The 23,733-nt window shown below is 40.0% G+C and overlaps 1 protein-coding gene across 5 annotated transcripts in view; it reads right to left on the reverse strand.

Moving 5' to 3' along the window:
• The window catches only part of Atp13a4 (ATPase 13A4), a 126,282-nt gene that overhangs the window by 39,722 nt on the left and 62,827 nt on the right, over positions 1-23,733 (reverse strand). For all 5 annotated transcript variants that reach the window (XR_013113516.1, XM_034515808.2, XM_076942764.1 and 2 more), the window contains 8 exons: positions 23,429-23,498; positions 21,970-22,104; positions 17,762-17,831; positions 7,743-7,877; positions 5,367-5,537; positions 4,173-4,330; positions 3,322-3,510; positions 1,133-1,194 (listed from right to left, as the gene is read on the reverse strand). Coding sequence is in view for 4 of the 5 variants with exons in the window: in XM_034515808.2 (XP_034371699.1) it covers positions 1,133-1,194; positions 3,322-3,510; positions 4,173-4,330; positions 5,367-5,537; positions 7,743-7,877; positions 17,762-17,831; positions 21,970-22,104; positions 23,429-23,498 (990 nt within the window). In the remaining variant the exon portion in view is untranslated. The remainder of the gene's footprint in view (positions 1-1,132; positions 1,195-3,321; positions 3,511-4,172; positions 4,331-5,366; positions 5,538-7,742; positions 7,878-17,761; positions 17,832-21,969; positions 22,105-23,428; positions 23,499-23,733) is intronic.

Consider the following 23,733-nt stretch of genomic DNA (forward strand, 5'->3'; position numbering starts at 1 on the left):
CCCTCCTCAAAATCTTTCCAGTTTTGAACTAGCTCAGTAACCCGGGCAGACCTCCAGGCTACTGTCCTCCTGCCTCTTCAATAGCTAAAATTACAAGACTGTATCATTATACATAGCCTAAAAAATCCCTTATGGATATGTATGTTATCTGCATAATGTAAGAAGAACTACAATCACAAATCGGACTTGATGCATTTGAAAAGAAAAAAATCAGGACCAGAAGTTGGGTGGGCAGAGAAGGGCATGTAGGTCAGGGCGTGGACGAGGGAGGTAAATACAGTCAAAATGGACTGCGTGAGTGCGTTCTCAAAGAATGAGTTCAAATATTTAATTACAGAAAGAACTACAATAAGCCTAGTATGCATGGAATACTTTGTGGCTCGGGTATCAAGGAAATGCCTTCACTTTCAAACAGCCTTGTGCCACGGGTACCACATTTCCAGTCCTGACCATGGTGGAGGTGATGCTGAGGAAAATCAGCAGACATGGAAGCAAACTCAGATGTGGCCACAAGAGGGCCAAGTTTGCAAGTCTCTTAAGACAGCAAGTTGAAAACTGCCAACACCACAGGCCACTGATACCTTTTACTTCCCCCACTGCCCCGCACCCAACCACCACACCCCTATCCTGGACGCACAATACAAAGGACTCTTTTCCTGATGTGCAGACTCAGGCAGGCAGAAAATAAGGTTCCCAGAAACAGCGTACTAAGAAAAAGAGTACACCAGCTAGTGTTCCATAAGTATCCCTCTTCCTGGAAAAGCAGGATACAAAGTCAGCGTTACCTGTTCCTACTATGTCACCTCCATGAAGGACAGTGTCCATGTACAGTCTAGATCTACTACTGACTGACTATAGCAATGTCACATCTCTGGAAAATAGGCCTAAAGCAACGTTCATTTTGAGGGAGTGTGTCCAAACTCCCCCTCACCTCCTCAGCTTATGGGTGAGACTGGGATGAGCTGCAGGCTTGTATGCATGCTTCAGGGAAATTCTAAGAGGAGAAACAAACCAATCAGACTTCAACAATCATTGCTTAGCAAAGCAAAAGCCCAACGTGTCCCCATTAGAGGGTAAGTGTGAGAAGAGGCAAGTCACAGACATCACAGTGTGGTTAGCTCAGAGTACTCACCCACTCTGGTCACAGGGTACAACTCCCCAAGGATCCAAGCCTCCCCTTGTTAAGGTGCCTGTCTGAACAGAAGTAAGTCTTTGGATTATATGGGAGATCTACTCAGTCAGTAGTGAAGGCAAATGCAGTACACTTTAATGGAGAAATACACATCAGGAAGATACTACCAACATCGATCCTTTAAGGAGGACCACAATAAAATAGATATCTGGGTTCTAAGAAAGACATTGCAAGGAATTCAAACATGACATCCTTGAATTGGTCATAAACCTCCGTGACCTCTGTGCTAAAGAGCAGAGTGTCTCCTGTCACCCTAGGGGACTGTGTTGCATATCTGATGACAGATGGAAGACCTTGATAAGACAGTTAAAACAACAAAATGGGTGGATCTTTATTTTTACAGTAGAAGCTTAAAAAATATATCATCAAAACTGAGTAATGGAGTTGAAATTTTACCAACAAAGCACTGAGTAGGGCTGGAGAGATGGCTCAGAGGTTAAGAGCACTGACTGCTCTTCCAGAGGTCCTGAGTTCAATTCCCAGCAACCACATGGTGGCTCACAACCATCTGTAATGGGATCTGATGGCCTCTTCTGGTGTGTCTGGAGACAATGAAAGTATACTCACACACATAAAAAAAAAAAAAAAAAAAAAAAAAGCACTGAGTAAAAGACTAAAGAAATAGCCTACCATCTGATTTTTTTTTATTTTTTATTTTTCTTTCTTTTTTGCCTTAAAAAAATATGTGATAATTTTTGTTGAAATACCATCTGTGTGAGTAGAAAATCACACAATCAAATAATCCCTCCACCACTGAAACCCTTATCTAGAACATGATCATGATCACACAGACCTGTCTTGAATACTAAATAAAATAACAGGAAGCAATTTGTTTAACATCACGCCTACAGTGAGAGCTAACAATAACGAGGAAACAAAGTCACAGTTACTGCTCATTGTTTTGTTCGGGTTTATGGTACAATTATCTCTTCTGTTTCTGGTTCTGTTTTCGAATTCCCACTATGACATCATAAGTAAACTGTTCTTCCCTGTGACACTGCTCTGGTCATGGTGCCAGGAGCATTGTCATGGTCAAGTGACTTTCTGACTCTCCACTATTCATAAAGTGCAGTTTCCATGACATCAATGTCCCCAGCCTTCCACGCACTGTTTAATGGCTACAGAATTTCCACATAGGAAGATGAAGATGTTGCTCAAGGTGGATGACAATGACGGTCACAGAACAGCGAGCATGTACTTAAGTGTCAGCGCACTAGACACTTCAAATATTTGACATGGCGAATTTTATCTTATATTTACTTCACCCCACCCAAAAAAATCAATTAAAAGGATCTGAGGGCAACAGAGGTTGCAATTGCTCCCTGTTGCTTGAAGAAACATAAAAACATGTTGATTAGACATCCAAGGTTCACACACACCCTCTTCTAATGTTGGCATCTTGACCTATATATCAGAGCCATACTATCCAAACCATACTGTCTTGCGCTGTCATGGTATCATGGTGTCATGGTGGGCCTTTGCTCCCCTTCTTATGCTGCTGTTGTTTCTATCCACTCCTCTAACAGGACTTTTAATTTACTTCTGTCCCCTACTTAATATATGTAACATAAACAAACATGCAAAAAATTTCAAGTGAGAGAGGCTGGTTGGGAGCCGTGGCAGACAAGCAAGAGTTAATCTTAGGCATACACTGCAGCTAAGAACACAGAGTTAAAGGCATGCTCCTCGGCTGGATTGTCAGCAAGAGTCTCATATGAACACATAGTTTAATAAGCTTTTTTTATTTTTCCTAACTCTATAATTCGATTAATACTTATTAAGCATTGACTCAGTAGCCAGGCAATATTCTAGTGCTCATGTGTGTGATCCTGTGTGAAGATTTTGACTAGATCAAACCGAGTGTATTTTGATCCATTGTCTTTCATAGACTCTCACAGCTGAAAGAACCCTGAAAGATTCACTGATTCAGTTTCTACTCCCTCTTTTCAAAAGCCCAGGGTCAGAAAATTCATTTCGCAGATCACACGCACGCGCACACTCAACCAGAGATAAAATAAGGTCAGATGCCCATAACCTGCCCATTACTTCTGCCTCACTAAAGAGAACAGCATCTATCCATTACAACGGCACTGATGAATGGCCTGGGACTGAGGATGAAAGACACATACCTTGTCAAAACAGACAAGGTTTAATTGTCCACAAACATTAATCCTCTGGGGGCTAATGCAGAATATGCCCTTCTTTTTCAGCCTCCTCTGGGCATAGATGATGCCTGTGGTCAGGGCAGCAGGGAGAGCGGGAGGCACTGCAATGGTGATAACATCCAGTGCTTTCCTCACCACCTCCTCGGGGGGTTCCTGGAAAAGAAGTCATTAGAATTGAATCAGCAGTGAACAGCTTTATGTGTTCCCTTGCCTTCCCTGTTTATTCTGAGGAACAGCATCAACTGGCCAAAGGGTCTGACAACCTCGGCTCTCAATATCCTTCCTCCAAAGAACAACGAGAACACCCCTAACTGCTCGGCTGTGACCACTGGTGCACCAACTCACTGTGGCTCTGCCGACGCTGAGCATCTGGTTTCATTTGGCGATCTTCATCTGATGGCTACAAAATGCTACTTTTATGAAATATTTCACTTTTCAAACTAAATACGGAAGTAGCATAAAGCAAGGGAAAATGTGCAAGAATAGGATTGTGCTGGCATTTCAGTAAACAAGCTGTTTCCCCACTACCCCACAAGATCTCATTGATATCCCAGAACTGAGCAACCAATTGCTTATATGTGCATCTGGGTGCCTGTAAGCAGGCTTTGCAGTTTTGGCTTGCTCAAAGTATGTTTGCAAACCACGTCCAGAAATAAGGCCAACATTTAGAAATAAGGTTAACATATAGCAATAAAATATGTAGAGTGAGTGTGCATGCATGTGCACGTGTGTGTGTGTGTGTGTGTGTGTGTGTGTGTGTGTGTCTGTGTCTGTGTCTGTGTCTGTGTGTGTGTAAGGATACAAAGGCAGCTTACCTTACTGAGCACATAGACACATAGAGTATAGATCATGCCAATGGTGGCCGTCCCTACAAGGCATAGGAGGAACCTGATGGCATCCCTGTATAGCTTGAAGTTCATGGGCTTGGGGTACAGGATGGATCTCACAAGATCCCCCTTTGCAGTGTTGAATCCTGAAATGACAAACAGATGTCCCACCTTTTCAGGATAACAAACGTTACTGCCGGTAATCTAAACATCTACACTGCCTTGGCTTCCTCTAGATCGATGTTTCTCAACCTGTGGGTCACAGTCCCTTTTAGCAAACCTCTATCTCCAAAAGTATTGAAATTAGAATTTATAACAGTAGCGAAATTACAGTTCTGAAATATCAATGAAAATAATTTTATGGTTGGGATGGGGAGGGGGGTCTCCGCAACATGAGGAACTGTATTAAATGGTCGCAGCATTAGAAAAGTTGAGAACTGCCGCTCTAATGAATCTAAATTTAAAGCTTAACCTAAATACAATGTTAGATAACTAGAACAATACATCAGGCTAGACTGGAATAGCATTATCTTCCTCAGAGCCTAGTACTCTCCCTGGCTTTCTTCTCTACTTCCAGCTTCAGTGCATACCAGAGATGGGAGCCATATCCAGGGCAGAACATAACTTAGGTTTAAAGATGTGACCCCATGAATGTGCTCACACACACATGCATGGAACCTTTGCTTGAATTAAAATGAAATGGCCCAGTAAAACCTGATGCATTCATTTTTCTAATAGCGTTCACTGCTAATTTTTTTTTTGTTTCTCAATTCCTACGAGGAATGAACTTGGGGTTCTGGTTAGAAATGCTGAGTTTCTGGCCCAGCTTCCTCAGGTATTAGCTTATCATTCTTCAACTGTCCACGTGGCTTATGTAGTTTCAGATTCTTTGTGTACACAGTGAAGGGGGAGCAGGTGATAAGTATCTTTACCGCTGGCTCAGTCTTCAGAAAGAGTTTATCAGCTGCAAAGCACATAAACACTGATTATTGTACTATGTGCCACTATGTTTACTGAGCTGCACAGGCCACCCTTCAGTCAGCAAGCCAACATTTCAAATGCACAGACTTACATGTATTTGTTGTGGTATCCAGCAGTTGATCTTGACCCAATACAATTAAGGTACTAGACACACTAAATGGGAAGGTGCCATTGCAAACAACCTATACAGAAGATGCTCACCTGTCTGCAGGACTACAGCTCTCACAGTCCCAGAGCCAGCTGCCTTGGCCTGGATGACCTCTGTACCACAGAAGAGAACATGTCGCCTGGGATCTGCTTCAGACTGCATCTTCCAGGGTGCAGAGCTTGCCGTCTCAGATAGTGGAGTTTTAGTGACAGGAATGCTTTCTCCTGTAGGAAAAAGAACCTATCTTACTTTGTGGGGTGGAGTGCCTTCCCCATGTAAATTACTCCTATACTTTCATGTGTCACAGAACTTCATCAGGAGCCTATAATGAAGCAAAGCAGCCTGGGCTTCGGGAATACAAGTCAAGCAAAGGTACTGGTTGTTGAGAGTTCTAGATTTTAGAAGAGAAGAGCAACATGTAACCAAATATGTAAAATGTCATATTATAAATACTATATTATTTTAGGTTAAACATAGGCATTCAAATAGGTTGGGAAAAGACATTTATGGAAGAGCAAGCTGTGTAGTTGTAGAGTGTGGGGTGTAGGGAGAGGGAAGCCATAAGGCCTAGGCAGATGCTCGATCATAGAGAACCCAAGTGTGATGCAGTTAAATGTTTAATTTTTTCTGTAGGCCCTGGTATCGGGTGTCAGGGAGACGGTTAGCTGCTTCCATTTCTAAGGAATAGAAAGGTTAAGATGAAACAAAAATTGAGGGAATTTTGTATCAGCAGATCACAGAGTAGCGAAGAGAACCCATGGTCCCTAGCTTGGAGCCTGAGCAGAAAGCAGGCAGCAGTAATGAAAGGAAGGATTCTAAGAGGATCAGAAATTGCCTTTGAGTCACTGTGGACTGGAGCTCACTATGGGAGAACCACATTGAAAGGCCTTGTGCACAGTGGATAATTATTTGGACCTGGACCTGGTGATTGTATGAGGCCTTCACTAGGGACATTTAGTCAGAGATCACCAGCTTGTATGCAGTAATTAAAGTTGCAGAGAGGGGTGGAGGGAGGGAAAGAGAGACAGAGACAGAGAGGGAGGGAGGGAGGGAGGGAGAGAGAGAGAGAGAGAGAGAGAGAGAGAGAGAGAGAGAGAGAGAATTACTTAAGAATCAAGCAAAGGGTAAAAGGTGGAAACGCCAAAAATATAGCCCTGAACAGTGCCAACAGTTAGGGAGTCAGAGGGAGAGAAGGGGTGAGGAATGAATCCAATGGACATGGTCAGTGCTCGAAGCACCTGGAGAGAGCAGGGTGTTAAAAGTCAAGACAAGGAGCATTCTGGGGAAAGATAGTCAAATAGCCAGAAGGCGGAAGAGTCACTAAGATGAAACTCAGTGCACATTCACTTGTGAGTGTCGCAGCTGTGCCAGTGTGGTGGGAGGCACACATTGCAGTGAGTGGAGTACTAACTAAAGGTAAGTCTCAAGCTATGGAAGCAACCAGGGACAGTTCTGAGGAAGACACCCTCAGAGCCTCCGACTGGACTTTGCAAAGCAGGGAGTAAAAATTCAGCCCCGGGGCTACATCATTATGAAAATTGATCTGGACATTAGCAAATTCCCAGAGTTGGTGGGCTTTATGAATCTGTGGATTTTTAAGGAAAATAAACCTGATCTGCCATAATTGCTACCCACTTTATCTGTAAGCTTTTACAGGAGGGAGGTGAGCATTCTTGTCTCTGTTCACACTGCCCGGCCTGCTTGGGAGAAACGGGTTTGCTATGGACTTTAATAGAAAGACAATACCTTACTGTACTTCTACTAGTCTCAATTTTATCCCTAGAAAAGACATCCTTATCTTACTGAAATCTCATTACTGTGCTTAATAAACTTGACTGAGTCACTTCTCCTCTCTGTGTCTTAGTCACAAGCACGGTGATCTAGGATGCCCTCTAAGGTCCACCCCTCAGATCAGTGTGCTAGTTAAAAATAAAATAAAGTCAGTCCAAAACCTGCAGGGTATATTCTGGAACTGGCAGATTTGGCTAAGGTTGCATCGTGGACGTTTTCACATTTTCAGCCTAGGCTATGAGACTTTGGCCTTGTGAATTACAGGATGTCATTGATGGTTTTCAGACCTTCTAAGTTTATAAGCGACATTTTATGCAAGTATGTTAAGATATCATTTCGGAAGAGCTAATGATCCCCACAATCTTTTAAATAATTTCAGGAGGAAAAATGGGACACACGTTCAGTGAGGTTCTGAATGCGCTGACTTGAGCACATAGGGAACAGTTTTGATTTGAACTCTCAGATTCAACCACAGCAGGACTAAGCAAGACTTGAAGAAGTAAGAAGGTCACACAGCATCCTGAATCTTGTCCTGAGCAAAATTGTCAGCTGGGTAGAGGAAGAGCCAGCCAGGACCGTGATAACATACATCCCGAGCCAGCCCAGCAGAGGCTGCAAACGTGAAGTTCCCGCCGTACCTGTCAGCATGCCTTCATCTACTACACAGCTACCATCAATCAGAATGGCATCACATGGCATTTGCACTCTGCTCCCTGTCAGAATTAATAAATCTCCAGGCACCAGGAGGCGGGATTCCAGGTCTTGGGCTCCAGCTGAAAGTGTGAGCAGACAGTTGGGTTACATTCTCACAGAAAATAGTCCCGGTGCTCCTTGTTAGAGATTCCTGGAGAAGCAGGTAAAGCATGTGAGAAGAGAGGCCAGTCCTCAATACTGGTTCAAACTCTGAAGACAGGAAGAAGGAAGGAAACAAACTGCATGAAATAAGGGCCTCAGAGTGGCAATGATAGATAAGCCAAGAAAAAATAATGACAAAATCAGAAAAACATATTTGATGCTTACAGACAAAAGACTGGTATTTTTCATATAGAAAGACATCAAGGAAAAGATTTACAGCAACTGTGTAATACACTGCTAGATGCTACCAGTTCTCTCTCTCTCTCTCTCTCTCTCTCTCTCTCTTTCACACACACACACACACACACACACACACACACACACGTGGCATGTTAAATATTTGAAAAGCTGCTTGCTTTTACTCATTTCTTCCTTTCTTCCTTATTTCCTTCCTTCCTTCTTTTCTTCCTTTCTTCTTGGTTCCCATTCTGGATGGCCTAATTTCTTTCTTCCCTTATTCAGTCTCAAAGAGGTCATGGGGTTGAGTATGTAGACGGCTGTGAGGAATAGGTTTGTCAGCTTAACACAAACTGGAATCATCTGGAAAGAAGGTCCCAATAAGGGACCGTCTTTTAAGTTAGGCTAAGGGAATCTCTGTGAGGGGTAGTCTCAGATGGGTCAATTGAAGTGAGAAGACCCATTGTGGTGGTTGGAATGAAATAGCCCTGAATAGCCACAAGCTCTTGAGTGTGTGGTCCCCAGTTTGTGGCCTTGTTTGAGAGTCTTAGGGAGTATGGCCTTGATGGAGGAAGGGTGTCATTGGGAGTGGAGTCTAGAACTTAACAACTTGGAGCCATTTTGAGTTGACTCTCTCTCTCTGCTTTCCATTTGCAGTTAAAGAAATGAGTTCTGAGCTGTTCCTGCCACCATGCCTGCCTGTTTGTTGCCACACTTCCCGCCATGATGGTGATAGATTCTTAACCCTATGGAACGGTAAGCCCAAATAAACCCTTCTTCCTTCTCTAAGTTGCCTTGGTAATGGTATTGTATCACAGCCATGCCAAAGTAACTAAGATTCCCACCTTGAGTGTGATGGTAGCATTTCATGGGCTGCGGCCTGGACTTGGTGATAGATAGGAGGGGAGCTGAGCATTCATATGTATTAATTCACTGCTCTCTGCTCTTGATTGAAGGGGTAATGGAACTAGCTTCTTTATGCTGCTGCCACCTTGACTTCACCCCAGTGAGGACTGTGTATTAAGTTACCCTTCTGTTGCTGTGATAAAACACCATGACCAAGGCAACTAAAGGAAGGAAGGGTTTATTTCATGCTTGTGGTTCCAAAGGGATAAAACAGTCTATCACTCTCATGGCAGAGAAGCATGGCAGCAAGCAGGCATGGTCGCTGAAACAGCAAGCTGAGAACTTTGCTTATGGTTGTCTAAAACCATAAGCAAAAAGCAGAGAGAGGTGGAGAGCACACTGGGAATGGCAAAAGGCTTTGAAACCTCAGAGATCTCCCCCAATGCCATACTTCCTCCAAGAAGGCCATACCTCCTAATCCTCCCCAAACAGTTCCACCAACAGAGGACCAAGAATTCAAACATTGTAGTCTATGGGGGACATTTTTATTCAAGACACCACAGACTATACCCTAAAATTTGGGCCAAATAACTCCTTTCTCCTGTGGGTTGCTTTGGTAAGAGTATTTTATCACAACAACAGGAAATGAATCTATGCAAGTGGCTGGGAAGATGGGCTGCAGGCTACTGGTGGTGCTGGAGTCTGGGTGGGATGAACAGTTATGTGTGTGGCCTTGGCTCTGATGACCACAGTAGCAGTGCTCTGCTGTGGAATGTTGGAGTCTGGGATGTAATACAGGTGTGACATGGACGTTAGACTGGCCATAGTGAAAGGATCAACAGTGATAGAAAACTGGTCACATTCAGGTTGAACCGTTACAGTAAGCAGATCTACTGAAGTCAATGAAAGCAAAATTTCTCACATTAAAAAAAAAAAAGTTCAAATACAGAAGGAAATTAACCTTGAAAGGACCCTTGACTTGGAGCTGGGGATATACACACAAACATACTTGTAAATATGTAGGAATACCTACATATTGCTATGATGCTGGTCTATCATTAATACATACTCTCTAATGCTTTCTTCTGAGAAAACCCAAAGACAGTGATCTCCTAATAGGGACAAGCACATCATACATCCAAGGACTGGATTTTCAATTTTAGCCGTACCCCCATCTGCCTAGTCATGAAAACTTCTTACAGGAAAAAAAAAAAAAAAACTGATTACAATCTGTCAAAGAAATGTAAAATAAAAGCTGAAAACTCACTGTGCCGTTAAATAGGAAAATGTTCAAAGAACAATGGAAACAACAAAAAGGTATCAAAGTCACATAAGGGGCCTGGCTGCCTAAATCTGTAAAGATTTTAACAAAGTAAAGAATAATAAAGATCTATAACCAGTGAGTAAATACGCTTTCCTGAATCTATGATGGCACGGGCTTGTGGATAAATAAGTAGAAAGAAAAAATAGATTTCTTTCCTTGCAGCAAAATGGCAATTAAATAATTAAGAAGTTCAAATTAGAAAATCCTTATTTATCAAGTAAAAGTAATAATTAAATCAAGAAACATCAGTAGGAAATAAAACTAGTGGGTGAAAATCTCATGGAGATAGTCTATTTATGTAGTCTCAAAATATTCCTCAACAAAGTAGCTATTAATTACAGAAAGAAAAATAGCAAACTTACAAAAGATAAGAACTTGCAGACATCCTATAATTAAGTAACCTAAGTTGATATTACTAGTAATAGAACAAATTTTAATCATGTACGTCCTGATACAAAGAAGCAAATACACACACACGCACACACACACACACACACACACACACACACACACACACACACACGTTTGTGCATGCTTGTGATTTGCCAAAGTCAGATAGGGACATTTTACAAATTAACCAGAATGGGAGAATATAGTTCATGAAAAAAACAACTGAGAAATACTGATATATTGCAAATAACTCCAGGATGTGGTCCTGGATCCTTTTCCTACAAAGAACATTGCTGAGAAAATATGACAAAGAGCAGACCACACACTGTTAGCATGTGGTAGTTAGCTTCCTGATGACACTGCAATCTCTTCAGGAGAATGTCCTGGTCTCTAAAAAATGCCCAGTGAACTATGGTGGAGCGACATGTCAGCCAATTATTCTCTTATACATGTGGGTGTCTATATGTACGAAATACATACATGTGTATATGCATGTTTGCATGTGTGCAAATGCATGGATGTACATGTGCAAGCTCTAAGCTGACATCAAGTGCCATTCTCCACCACTTTTGACCTCGGTTTTTGAGGCAGGGTCTCTTGTTGAACCTAGAGCTGACCATTGTGACCTCCATAGATAGTTTGCCCCAGAGATTCCCAGTCTCTATTTCCTGAGTGCTGGAATTTCAGGTGGCTTCCACCTGTGCCCTAGCTTCTCCATGGATTCCAGAAAGCAGGACTCTCATCTTCATACTTGCTTAGCAATTACTATAGTAACTGAGCCACGCCTACAATCTCAGCAGCTTATTTTTACATTGTGGAAAACAGGGTGATCCTCTTTTTTACAATTTCTCTGTACAAAAAAAAAAAAAAAAGAGTGGGGAGGAAATATACATGAGGCACCATTGCTTACCTCTCTGATTCGAAAAATCAAGTATTCTGCCAGCATATTCTGTTGGAAAGGCCGTGAGGAAACAGGCACTCATACATTGCTAATCTAAATGCAAACTGGCACAGTCGATACTGAATGAAAGCTGGCAATATCTATCTAGCAAAAGTATGCATTTATTCTCTCATCTAAAAATTTTGCTTCTCAACATCCATACGGAAGATATACTGATGAAAAGATGAAAGGACATATGTAGAAGCCTTTTATTGTGGCATTGTTTATGGTGGGAAAAGACTTAGAAAATATTCAATAGAGGACTGACTGAATTAATAATGCTTCCTCCGCATGAGAGGATTACACATTGAAAAATAATGTGGAATGTGTATATACCCTGTCATAAAAGGTCCATGGAAACATCAGTATGTAAATAATAGTTAAATTTTGTATGCCTCTGTTCATAAAAAATGGCAGTGTAATTATGTAATCTATTTTGCATGCATAATATAAGCTAGTACTTTATTTTTATATTTCTAAATGTAAGAATAAATAAAAACTAACAATTATGATGAAGAAAAAAGGCAAAAGAGAAAGGGAAGGAGTTGAATGCTCTTGAATATCTTCTATCTTATGAATTTATATTTTGAAACATAGAGATATTTTTAGAGTATCTGTGTAAATTAAAAATAAATTTGAAAAGCTGACAATAAAAGTCTAAAACAAATGAGTAAAATGAATCTATTACATTGTTGGCAGCACCATGCAAAGAACTATTTTGAATGACATTGAGGCATAATTTATTAAATCAAATTGTATATGTGGCTCTGTTTCTAATAAGATATCACAATTTGGGGTGGGGATCTCTTCAAAACATTGTAAATTGTTTCTTAGAATTGCTTTATTGCTGAGGGTGTTGCTTTGCTTTCTTGAGATTGTTGTATTAGTAAGATAAAACAAATGAGTCATTGTTGTCTGTCACGGAGAACTGGAATTTTCAGTATAAATGAGAAACACAAGTACAATCATCAAAGTAAAATAAAACATTTATACCTAAACTCAAATTGTAAGTGTTGTCAAGAACTCATACTTCACTTTATCTTAAATTCTTCACTAAATATGCTTCTGAGGATGCCTGTGAACAAAGACTCCAAGACTGGTAAAAATAAGACCCCTAACACTCTAGCTGAGCACTCCCAGTAAATACATACTAGAGATAACTAAAGAATGAACAAATATTTACCTGTAAAAATATTTATAATAGTCTCCTAACTCTAAAATACTTAAGAGTAAATCTCAGAACGAATGCGTAAGGCTCATAAACTGACGACTTCAAAATACAGATGAAAAGACTCAAAGAAAACCTAAAGAAATCAGTATCTATGAAGAAAATGTCCAAATCTGTAAATATGTCAGTTTTCTATAATTGACCTAGAGATTTAACATCATAGCCATCAAACCCTCAACACAATTTAAAGAAATAAACAATTTTTTTTCTAAGTCATTTTGAAAATAAAAGAGTCTGCATTTGTTGCCATATCTTCTCATTTTTACAACAAAACACTTGACAATAATCACCTTGAGGGAGGAAGGGCTTACAGGTCAAGAATACAGTTTATCATCAAGAGGAAATTATGGCAGCATGAGCCAGAGACAGGTGGTCCCAATGCATCCAAGTCAGGAAACAAAGAGATGGATGTTGTTGCCCAGCTGGCTTTCTCCTTTTTATTCAGCTCAGGCCCCAGCCCATGAAATGGTGCCACCCCAAAGTTAAGGTAGGCCATCCCACCTTAATTAACCTAATCAAGATATCTTTTATAGACATGTTCAAGACTAAACTGAAATAATCTCTCACAAGTATACCCAAAGACTTGAGTGCCGGGTGACTTTAGATCTTGTCAAGATGACAATCAATATTAACCACCACAACCCATCCCTCATCTAATTATCACACATCATTTTAAATCACAACACACCACTCTTATCCCTTAGACATTTCCTTTTCAGCTCTTAATGTGACATATATTTAGTCTGTCTCTAAGTCTCCAAAGTCTTCAAAAGCTTAAAGTCCAAGTCTTCTCTAAAACTCAAAACAAACTCTTAATTGTGAACCTTTAAAACACACACACACACACACAATCAAGTTATATATTGTCTTATTTTGGGCTTATTGCTGTGACAAAACACCATGACCAAAAAAGTAAGTTGTGGAAGAGAGGGTTTATTTAGCTTACCCTTCCAGATCATATTCATCATTAAAGGAAGTCAGGAAGCAAGGCTAGAACCTGAAGGCAGGAGCTTATGCAGAGGCCATGGAAGGGTGACACTGGCTTGCTACACTTGATCAAAACATTCTTCATGAAGCTGGAAAGATGGCTCAGTGGTTAAGAGCACCGACTGCTCTTCCAGAAGTCATAAGTTCAAATCCCAACAACCACATGGTGGCTCACAACCACCTGAAATGGAATCTGATGCCCTCTTCTTGTGTGTCTAAAGACCCCTTACAATGTACTCACATACATAAAATAAATAAATAAATAAATATTTTTTAAAAAATAAACTTTTTATAAGAGCGAACCAGAAGACAGAGTCTATGCTAGCTTGTTTTGAGATTCCCTTCCTCAATACAACTAATCTGATATCTCCACTTTAGCCTCAGGCAGACGCTTCAGACAAAGGCAAAAAGCAGCCACACTCTTCACCAAAATATCACAAGAATGATCTCGAAGCAGCATACTAAAAAATCTTCTCCTCTGAAACCTCTTGAGCCAGGCCTCCAGAGTTCAAATCACCCTCAGCACCAATAATGTCTTCCATATTCCATATATGTGTGTGTGTGTATATATATATGCATATGTATATATACGTATACACACACACACACACACACACACACACACACACACACACACATATATATATATATATGACCTCAAAGCCCCACCTCCACAGTGACACAGTTCCTGTAACAAGGCCACACCTCCTTCAATAAGGCCTCCCCTCTTAACAGTGCCACTTCCCATGGGCCAAGCATATTCAACCCCCCATATATATTTTTTTATCATACAATGGCACACTAAACATTCTAAATCCAAAGAGGAAAAAAGGGGGAGGGGCATAGTGAGGAATGGTCAAAGTGATGCACCATTTAAATGCAGCAGAGAAGCATCTGGGGCTTATAATGTAATTACAATGACGGGACATGGCTTGAATAACTGCCCTTCTCCATTTCTGACACTTAGCCTCTTTCTTAGACAGCTCTACTCCATGCCTGCAAGTTTTCTAGTCATATAGACCATGCTCCTAGCATCCTGGTATAGCTCCTGAAATGTATACTCTACAAATTCAATCAATGGCCTCTTGAGGACTTGTTGCAAGGACCTTGACCCTGTCATACATTTCCTAGCTACAACAGCTCTCTAGAGCCATGGACTATGAACATGGATTCCATGATCCCCCAACACTGCATCTTTGATGCCTCCAAATCAATTAGATACGGACAATGCAGTCAAGTTCTGCTACCAGCTTGAGATATAGCCTAGTCTCTTTGGACTGCAGCTGTATTAGCTTCTGTGTGATGACCCCAAAGAAAGCTTTCCTTAGGCAGTTCATTTATAGGAGTAAAGATTCCTGTTAGCCGCATTTTCTATTTCAATTCTCTTTTTTCAAGTAAGTTTACATCTCGAGTCTTACCCTTTGATGAATGGGGTCTTGCCATCAGGGTACATTTCTTATTGTCCCATTGTAGAACAAGATGCTTCTCTGTAACAATTATAGCCTCTTTTTCAGTTATATATCTTGGCTCCAAAGTTCAAGTCGATCAAGCTCTTTTCCTCACCTACCAACTGCACAATTTTTATATCCCTCTGCCCAAATTTCTGCTCCTGTACATTGTAGACCTGGATAAGGGCACTAAAGGTAACCATGCCACAGCCAATGAATGTTTTCCAGTCAATAAATAGCCTCCACCCAACTGATTAGTCCATTACTTTTAAATTCTATGTAACTTAAGTGTTCAAGACATGTGCAGAATGAAACGAGATTCTTGGCCTAATTATCTCATGAATGGCTCCTAGCCCAAGTCCTGGTAGAACCCTTGCATCTCTCTGAAAGCCAGGCAACCACTGTGTGTTTCTCTCTGCCTTTCTACCCTTCCAGGTCTGGCCAGACTGTCTCATTAGGCTGTGTTTCCAACATGCTCGGACTTTCCTACCTGAAAGCACCAGACGCTTCCACATTCTAGGCACAAAATAATTTCAAAGGCCTAAGACCCAGATGGTCATGTTTATCAGAGCAACAATACCACTTGCCAAGCCTAATTTTCTGTATTAATTACCTTGTTCCTTTCTGTGATACAAAAATTAACAATTAGCAACTTAAACGGGGAAGGACTTCATTCAGCTTACAGGCTGAGAGAATACAGTCCAACCATGAAAAAATTCTGGCAGCAAGAGGCTGAGTCTGCTGGGACATTGCATCCAGTCAGTGTTCAGTTTACTCTCTCCTTTCCACTCAGTCCACCAACTGTTAAATTGTGTCACCACACCTCAGTTAGCATAATGAAGATAACTCTTCACAGGCATGATGGGAGGCTAGCCTGATCTACATAATTATTCATAAGTGTGTTTTAAAAAGCTTATCTCCATAGTGATCCTAGATCAGTCCAAATTAATGATCCATATTAACCCAAAAGAGGAAGGAGATCTGATACACCAAAGTAGCACTGCAAGAAAATATAACTGAAGTGCTCACATTACTTATTCAGACCATATAATAAAATCATGTATCGTTGCCAGGATAACAAGAGAGTATAACAATACAGGAGGACATAGAGTGCAGAAATTGGTTCACCTCCATAGACTACAGGCTCATAGCAAAGGGGCAAAGTCAATATTTTTTCAACAAATAGTGTCAGAGTATTTAAATACCTGAGAAAAGCAAACATCAGTCCAAAACAAACTCAAAGCAGAACAGTGAGAACACAGTGTAGACCTAAACCTTAAAGCTGTATCAAAAAGCTAGGCAACCTTGGAATTTGCAAAGATGCCTTCCAATTAGACTAGAAGTATAACCCATAAAGGAAAGGCTCATCAACTGCACCTTAAGAAATGTGAAGTCATTTGTCCTTTGAAAGATGCTGTGAAGAAGTGTGAGAAGATACATCATAGCCTGAGAGGAGATGTCTAATCACAGACTGAAATTTTAATAATGAGACAAAATGCTTAGCAAAAGACACAAATGGATACTTCATAAGAGACATGTGAGTCACAAGTAAACCCTTGAAAAGATGTCTGGGGCCATCAGCCATGGAGAAATGCAAATTAAAGCAATAAGATGCTTGCACAAATGAAAGTGGCTAAAATGAATGGATGGGCAAGAATGTGGAACTGAGACTGTCATATGCAGCAGTAAGAAAGAAGATGCTACAGTCACTTTGAAAAACAACTTGTTAGCCTCTTAAAATGTTGAACATCTACCATGGGATCACATACTCTGTAACTAGGTATATGCTCAGGGATGATAGAGCATGTTTGTAAAAGGACCCATACTATGGTTCATGATAACAACAAAAAATGAGATGATTCATATACTGGTCACAAGCAGATTGAAATGTATGCCCATGCAATTGTATACTTTAGGGAGTAAAGAAGAAGGTACTGTTAATACATTAACAAAACAAGTGAATCATACACTGTGAACTTTGATAATCCTCTTACCAAATTAACTCAAAATATGTTCTAAAAGACAAAAGGATGTATCTTATATAATACCATTTATGTACAATTACAAATAGAGATGTTAACCTATAGTAACAATGTAGATAAATGACTACCTGTGTTTGAGGGCAACAAAGTGGGAGGGAGGACAATAAGTGTACTCCAGTCAACTGTAGAAGATGAGTCCTGCTGTTAGCTTCATGATGGTGAAACTATTATGAATAAACACTAAGTCAAAATCAACTGAATTATGCACTTTACAGATATGTTTGGTTTGGCATGCTAATTTAACCTCTATAAAGTAGGTTTTCTTCTTATGGTAAAGATCTCAAATTCCTTTCTTATAAGCAAATGTATAATAAAAATACACATGCAGATGAGTTAGCAGGAACAATCAGAAAACCAAAACTAAGACACTTTCTGATTGGCTCTGGATATAACACATGGGTATAAAATAGTGGAACTTACCTTTTCGCTCACACACAGAGACTGTAATGCTATTATGGGATTCAACAAGATGGTGCAGTTTTACAGATTGCTGCAAAGAGAAAGAAAACAGACAACATTTATCTATTTAAATATAGACCTCAGGTATTACTCAGTATGGTGCTAGCTAAACATGGAGGTGTTTAGGCTGCCAGCTGAAGATCCTGGGTAGGAACAGAAGGGTGAGTAACCTGTCACTCAGAGAAAAGGATCTCTGCCCAGCAATTGGAGTTGTGTTCTATAGCACAAAGGGATTTCCAAGCGTGGTCTTCCCAGTGGTGATTTATTTTGATAAATGAACTACACTGAGAGTAAATCAAGGCAAAGAGATAAAAATAAATAAATGTTTTATTCCACATTTAGTAAGAAAGGGTTGTGTGAATGACCTCCTAACTTGTTCTGGGGAATTAATTTTTTTCAATAATTTCAGCTTTTTGTTTTTTTTTCCTACTATCATTATTAGAGATATGTCCTAAAGGGACAGGCTCACAAGGCTCCACCTCTTCCTGTGGGAAGTTAATGCTTGCTAGAAGAGAGAATGTGATTTTCTTCAGTGATGTACTCAATGGTCAAGTTGACCATGGTCCAGAAAATAACTCCTAATTCATGCTTATACAGGTAAACCTAGTTAAACTCAGTGGGTCACACACACACAACCATCAAAGCAGACAAAGCCATGTTGGGAAGAAGTGTTTCAGTGGGATAAAAGAAAGAATGAGTGAGGAAGTAAGGGTAATGAGGAAGAGAAGATGAATATATATATAATCATAAAATTGTCATATTTATATTAAATTGTCATAGAATTTTTAAAAGACACTCCCTGAATTATTTGTAAATCTGATAAATATATCCTAAGAATATTTAGTACAATAGAATAATGTCAAAGAGTATTATGCTACCAACTCATCCTTTCATTCATTTGTGAATTCACTCCACCAACATTTATTAAGCAGCTTTTTCTGTACCTAAGGCTATATGGTAAGAAATTAGATAGAATGGAAAACAACAGAAATATAACTGATAATTGTCATTGAAAGAAATATATTTTAATCGAGTCGTTATATAAATAAATATGTTTACAAAGAATAAGCTACCCCCGTGTTTCTATGTAATATAAGTCACTATAAATGGAAGGTGTGGAACTATGTATGTAAAGAGTCTCAATGCAGTTTTGCTTTAGTAGCAAAAAACTAGAAACCATCTAAGAATCTGCCAGTAGTCAAAATAATCAGCACGCAGTTATAAAACTACTTCAGTTAAAGAAGAGTCAGCGCCCCTATTCCCTGAGCTTGGGGACTAATGTGGTTAATAATGGTCTGTCTTTCTAGGGACAAGTAGTGGTTTTGTTGGAACAGGGGGGATTAGCTAGGACTTATTGCATAGCCATAACCTATTGGTAGAAATCTGTATAATTATTATCAAGATGAAGTTATAATTTCTTAAATGGTACAAAATTTACTTTGATCTCAAATTTAAGGTTTTCATTGGTACGAGCCTCTTATTAATATAAAAATGAGATGAATATTGATATGCTCATGGGCATTGTGCCTGTATAACACATTTAGGAATACAATGCCTAGACCCAGCCCTTTTTTAACTTTTTTAACTGATTTGGGATGGTTAACCTATGAGTTAAGGGACTATAGCAAATTCATATTTTTGAGTTTGTTGTTAGGGTGTTTTCCATATTTTATTTAGAAATAGCTGAGAGGAGTGAACAGTCAACAGTCCAGGTTACCTTACATGGATAGTTGGTTTTCAAAACATCAGAAGTCCATAGAACTGACGCTACAAATATTTATATATTATACAAATATAATATATATTATATTATATATATATAATAATGTTATTTATATATTAGAGACCTGTCTGCTCCTAACAGCTTCCTGTCGTGGATTCTAAGAAGAAATTGAGCATCCTTGGAGTTACTCCAGTTGTGTGGTAACAGCCACTAGGCAAGAATTGCCTCTCTCCATTTACAGACAAATTACTGTCCAGAAAAGGACACACATGCAGAATAGTCGACTGATTATTATTATGCCTAGACAGAGTAATCAGTCCTTAATAATCCTGCATCACCAAGGTCTGTCAGATGATTCTGGGCCAGAAGGCTGAAGATTTGATGCTCCAACGTTCGGTAGTATAGGGGCTTTTCAGGTGTTCAGAGGTCTCTATAAATTGGCTAAGTTTTAGAAGCTATGCTTTGTGCTTCCCACAATTATAGTTAACTCAGTCATTCTGGATTTCTGATGGGGTTGAAAACTTATAGCTATTTACCGTAAGAGAAAAGATTTGAGTGGATGGTTGTCAGCTGACATTCATCCTAAAGCCAGGTTCAGAACTAAATGTTTTAGTTAGGATAGATGACAGAGGTGCTGGTTAGTCAACAAAAGGATGGACGGGGTATTAAGACTATCTTGTACCTCACTGGTACAAATTGGCATAATTACGCTCTAATTGTATTTTGAGAGAAAAGTTTCATTTTAACAGAAAGGGTGATGTGTAGGAGGAGCTAAGGTAGGAGGAGTACTGAGAGGAAGAAAAGGAGTAAGAAGAGGAGAAGAAGGAGAGGAGAAGCTAGGTGATGAAAGAGAGAAAGAGGGGGAAGACATGGAGGCAGATATTCATGTATCTCCACCAGTCAAAGATAGTTGTTATATCTAGGTCGGTCAGTGGGTTACACCTCTGATTGAACAATTCCAAACTTATAACACTTATGATTAACATTATTTAAAAAAAATGTATAAATGCAAAAAGGAAAAGGGGGCGTGGGATAGGGGCTTTCTAAGGGGGGGATGGGGAAAGGGGATGCATCTGAAGTGTAAATAAAATATCTAATAAAAAATTTAAAAAAATAAAATAAAACTACTTCAGATCTAAAAAAAAGTATCTGTACCAATATTAAAGATACATTCAGTTAAACTGCAACTTCAAAATACTGCACAAGGCACACTTTCATTCTGTGAACTGTGTGTGTGTGTGTGTGTGTGTGTGTGTGTGTGTGTGTGTGTGTTTAATATTGCTAAAGTAAAAAGAACTGCTGGCTCTAGTAAGTCCTAAAAGTCTAACTGATTCTTTCTACCAGTTCTTTCGGTGCAAAGGATCCTATTTTCATTTGCAATCTTATTCTGCTTTAAATCTATTTTAACATATTCATATATTGTTCCTTGTACAAGAGAAAATGGCTAGCTAATTTTAAATGCTTTTTATTTCAATTCAAATTACCTATCATCTTTACAATTGTATCGGTACCCTTAACAAACGTTGTTTAGATGGAAACATGAAAGAACAAATCATGTCAGCAGGTAAAGAGTGAAAGAAAGGTGTTCAGATCCTGAGAGTGGGTGTAAAGAATCAAGATCTAGAATAAAAGGAAGAAGGAAGCTGCAGCAGCCACTGAAGGTGCACGCAGAACAAAGAGAAAATGTTCTTTTGTGTTTAAGTTTGGTGGAGCTTGAGAATGTTAAACATTGATGACAAGCTCTTATGAAGGGATAGAGAGAATAGTCACTTGTGGATTGCATGCACATCCAAAAAGGTAGGGCAGGTATCTGGTGATGCAGGTATATGGTTGTATCTTAGGGCACTTCCTCCACTGTGATGAGCAGGAAGGGAAGCCAGGGTTGAAGGAACAGAGCTTTGGCAATAGAAAGGGAAGAGTTGAGCAAATTTCATATGAGGCTTTGTTTTGTGAAATAACTTGTGAGATTATCTGCTGAGAAATCAAAGATGGAAGACGGGCATTTTGAAAGAGAGATGACTTGAAACAACCTTGCATCCCTATAGGAGAACACCTTGACCCGAGATGCACAAAAGACTTGTTAGGAAGAGGGTGACACTTATGGATTCTTATGTGATCCACCCATCAGTCCTATGTGGTTTTTCTCCCAGCAGCACCTAGACCCCCTGCTATAAGTGTAAGGACACCCAAAAGCTGAACTAGAACTTTGATAGCCGGACACCAAACAAAGAAAAAGGTATCCATAGTAACAGAGGGTCCTCCATCTTCAGAAGGACTGGGATGTGCAGAAAGGGAAAGGTGTCACCCGCTGAGCAGTGGCAACTGTGTTCTGTTTTCATAAACATGCTCTTGTCTGACATGGACTGGGCAGTTCTATTTTAAGATTCCTGCCTAAGAACAAGCCAGTCACGCCATGAAGCTCGCCATGGGATCTAGGGAAACTCACCTGTCTGAGATCATACACCGTCAAAGCTATGGAAATAACAGACATGAGGATGATGGCAAGAGCATATTCCTTGTAATCTTCACTGAACCACAAACAGACGCTGAAGAGTTGAAAGATGTAAAATGGATTTAGAACCTGTTAGCAGACGTAAAGACAGGAAGACAAGAATGGCATTTGGGCTTCACACATGGCTGTTCGCTGACTTGTTTTCATAATTAGCACTGTGATATCAATCACCCCACACAATATGCTGTGCTTCTTGTTGCTGTACTTCATCAGCAGTTTCCAAGACACAGCTATGAATGTTACAGAGCCAAAAAACCTAAGCCTTTAAAGTGTCCTGATTCCCCAGAGCAAGCACTTAGTTTAATCGCTGCTGCACTTAGCAATCTACAAAGCCGTGCTTGGCGTGTCACTGTGTTAAGCATCAGGGTAATGGGCAAAGAGTAGATGTTGTCATCTCCCATTGACACTTCCTGAACTTCAGAGAGGTGACACACACAGCCTTACAGAATTGAACTACTTTAATCTGCTATCCCCTCTTGCATGCAATGCCATTAGAGAACTTCTCATTAATGGATGAGTACGAGACTGCACTTTTCCATAAGTGGGGAGCTAAGCTAACATGTCTTGTTCACTGGGAGGCAGCAGACATCAACACCAACAGTTGTATTCCTGGTATAGCTAAAAACTGTGGTGTGCGCTTCCTCAAATTCACTGTAGTTACTCACAGGAACAGAAAGCCTGGCTCCTGGCTAGGGAGGAAGCTCCCAGAACCTTTCTTAACCAATTTGTCTTGCCTTCAGCCATCCTCAAACGTGTTTAGAAATGTTTAAAATATTGAAATATTAAGAATGCACCTTGAATTTAGGATGCCTTTTAAAGGCAAAGATGAAAGGAGATTGAATACCAGAAATACACAGAGGGCTACTATATGGCTTAACACTAATAAATCCAACAATAAAAGCACAAGAGGACATTTTTTATTCTCTTATATTCACACACACACACACACACACACACACGCACACACACACACACACACGCACACACGCACACTGAAATGAGTGGGCCACAGAAAAGCTACATAAGTGTGGTTCTCTCCACAGTTTTGAATGCTGAGGCAATTGTATACACTGCCAAAGAAAATGATTCCCTTTCCTAAAACACATGTGATTTTAGTTTCACAGAATTAGAAGGGGCTAAGCAGCATAGTATTTTAAGAAAGGGGAAAACCCGAACATTTATCCAAATCATCAGATAAGAAGACGACACCTGAGTGTCACAGCGTTGTAGTGTTCAGTGTGCACACAGAGCACATGGCACATCCAGAAAGCATGCTTGGTGTCCTCTTAAAGCATCGGATAAATTACTTATTAACAAGTAGCATCTCTAACTGGCCAAACCACAGAGTCATCATTTTCTAGCCAACATCCCAGCAAAACACTGGAGAAATTACCTCCTTGATGAGCAGTTTCCAAATAGGTGTGATTTCAACATCAATAGCATTAGGCCCACATATTAACCTCCTACAGGGAGAAACCACAGATGGATGACTTGGTCACCGCTATGAAAGAAAACTCATCTCCTGCACACTCACAGAAAGGGTCTATTCCATATTCCTTTTCACACTTCTGGGGTCAATCAAAGTATCTCCCATCACATGTCACCTCCATATGTCTCAAAGTAACTAAAGAGTGGGAGGGGTCCAGGAGCAAAACCATTAGACAGTATCGTATTGCTTCCATAAAACTATACTTCCTG

This window comes from Arvicanthis niloticus, chromosome 12, assembly GCF_011762505.2.
Source record: "Arvicanthis niloticus isolate mArvNil1 chromosome 12, mArvNil1.pat.X, whole genome shotgun sequence".
In the NCBI taxonomy this organism is placed as follows: domain Eukaryota; kingdom Metazoa; phylum Chordata; class Mammalia; order Rodentia; family Muridae; genus Arvicanthis; species Arvicanthis niloticus.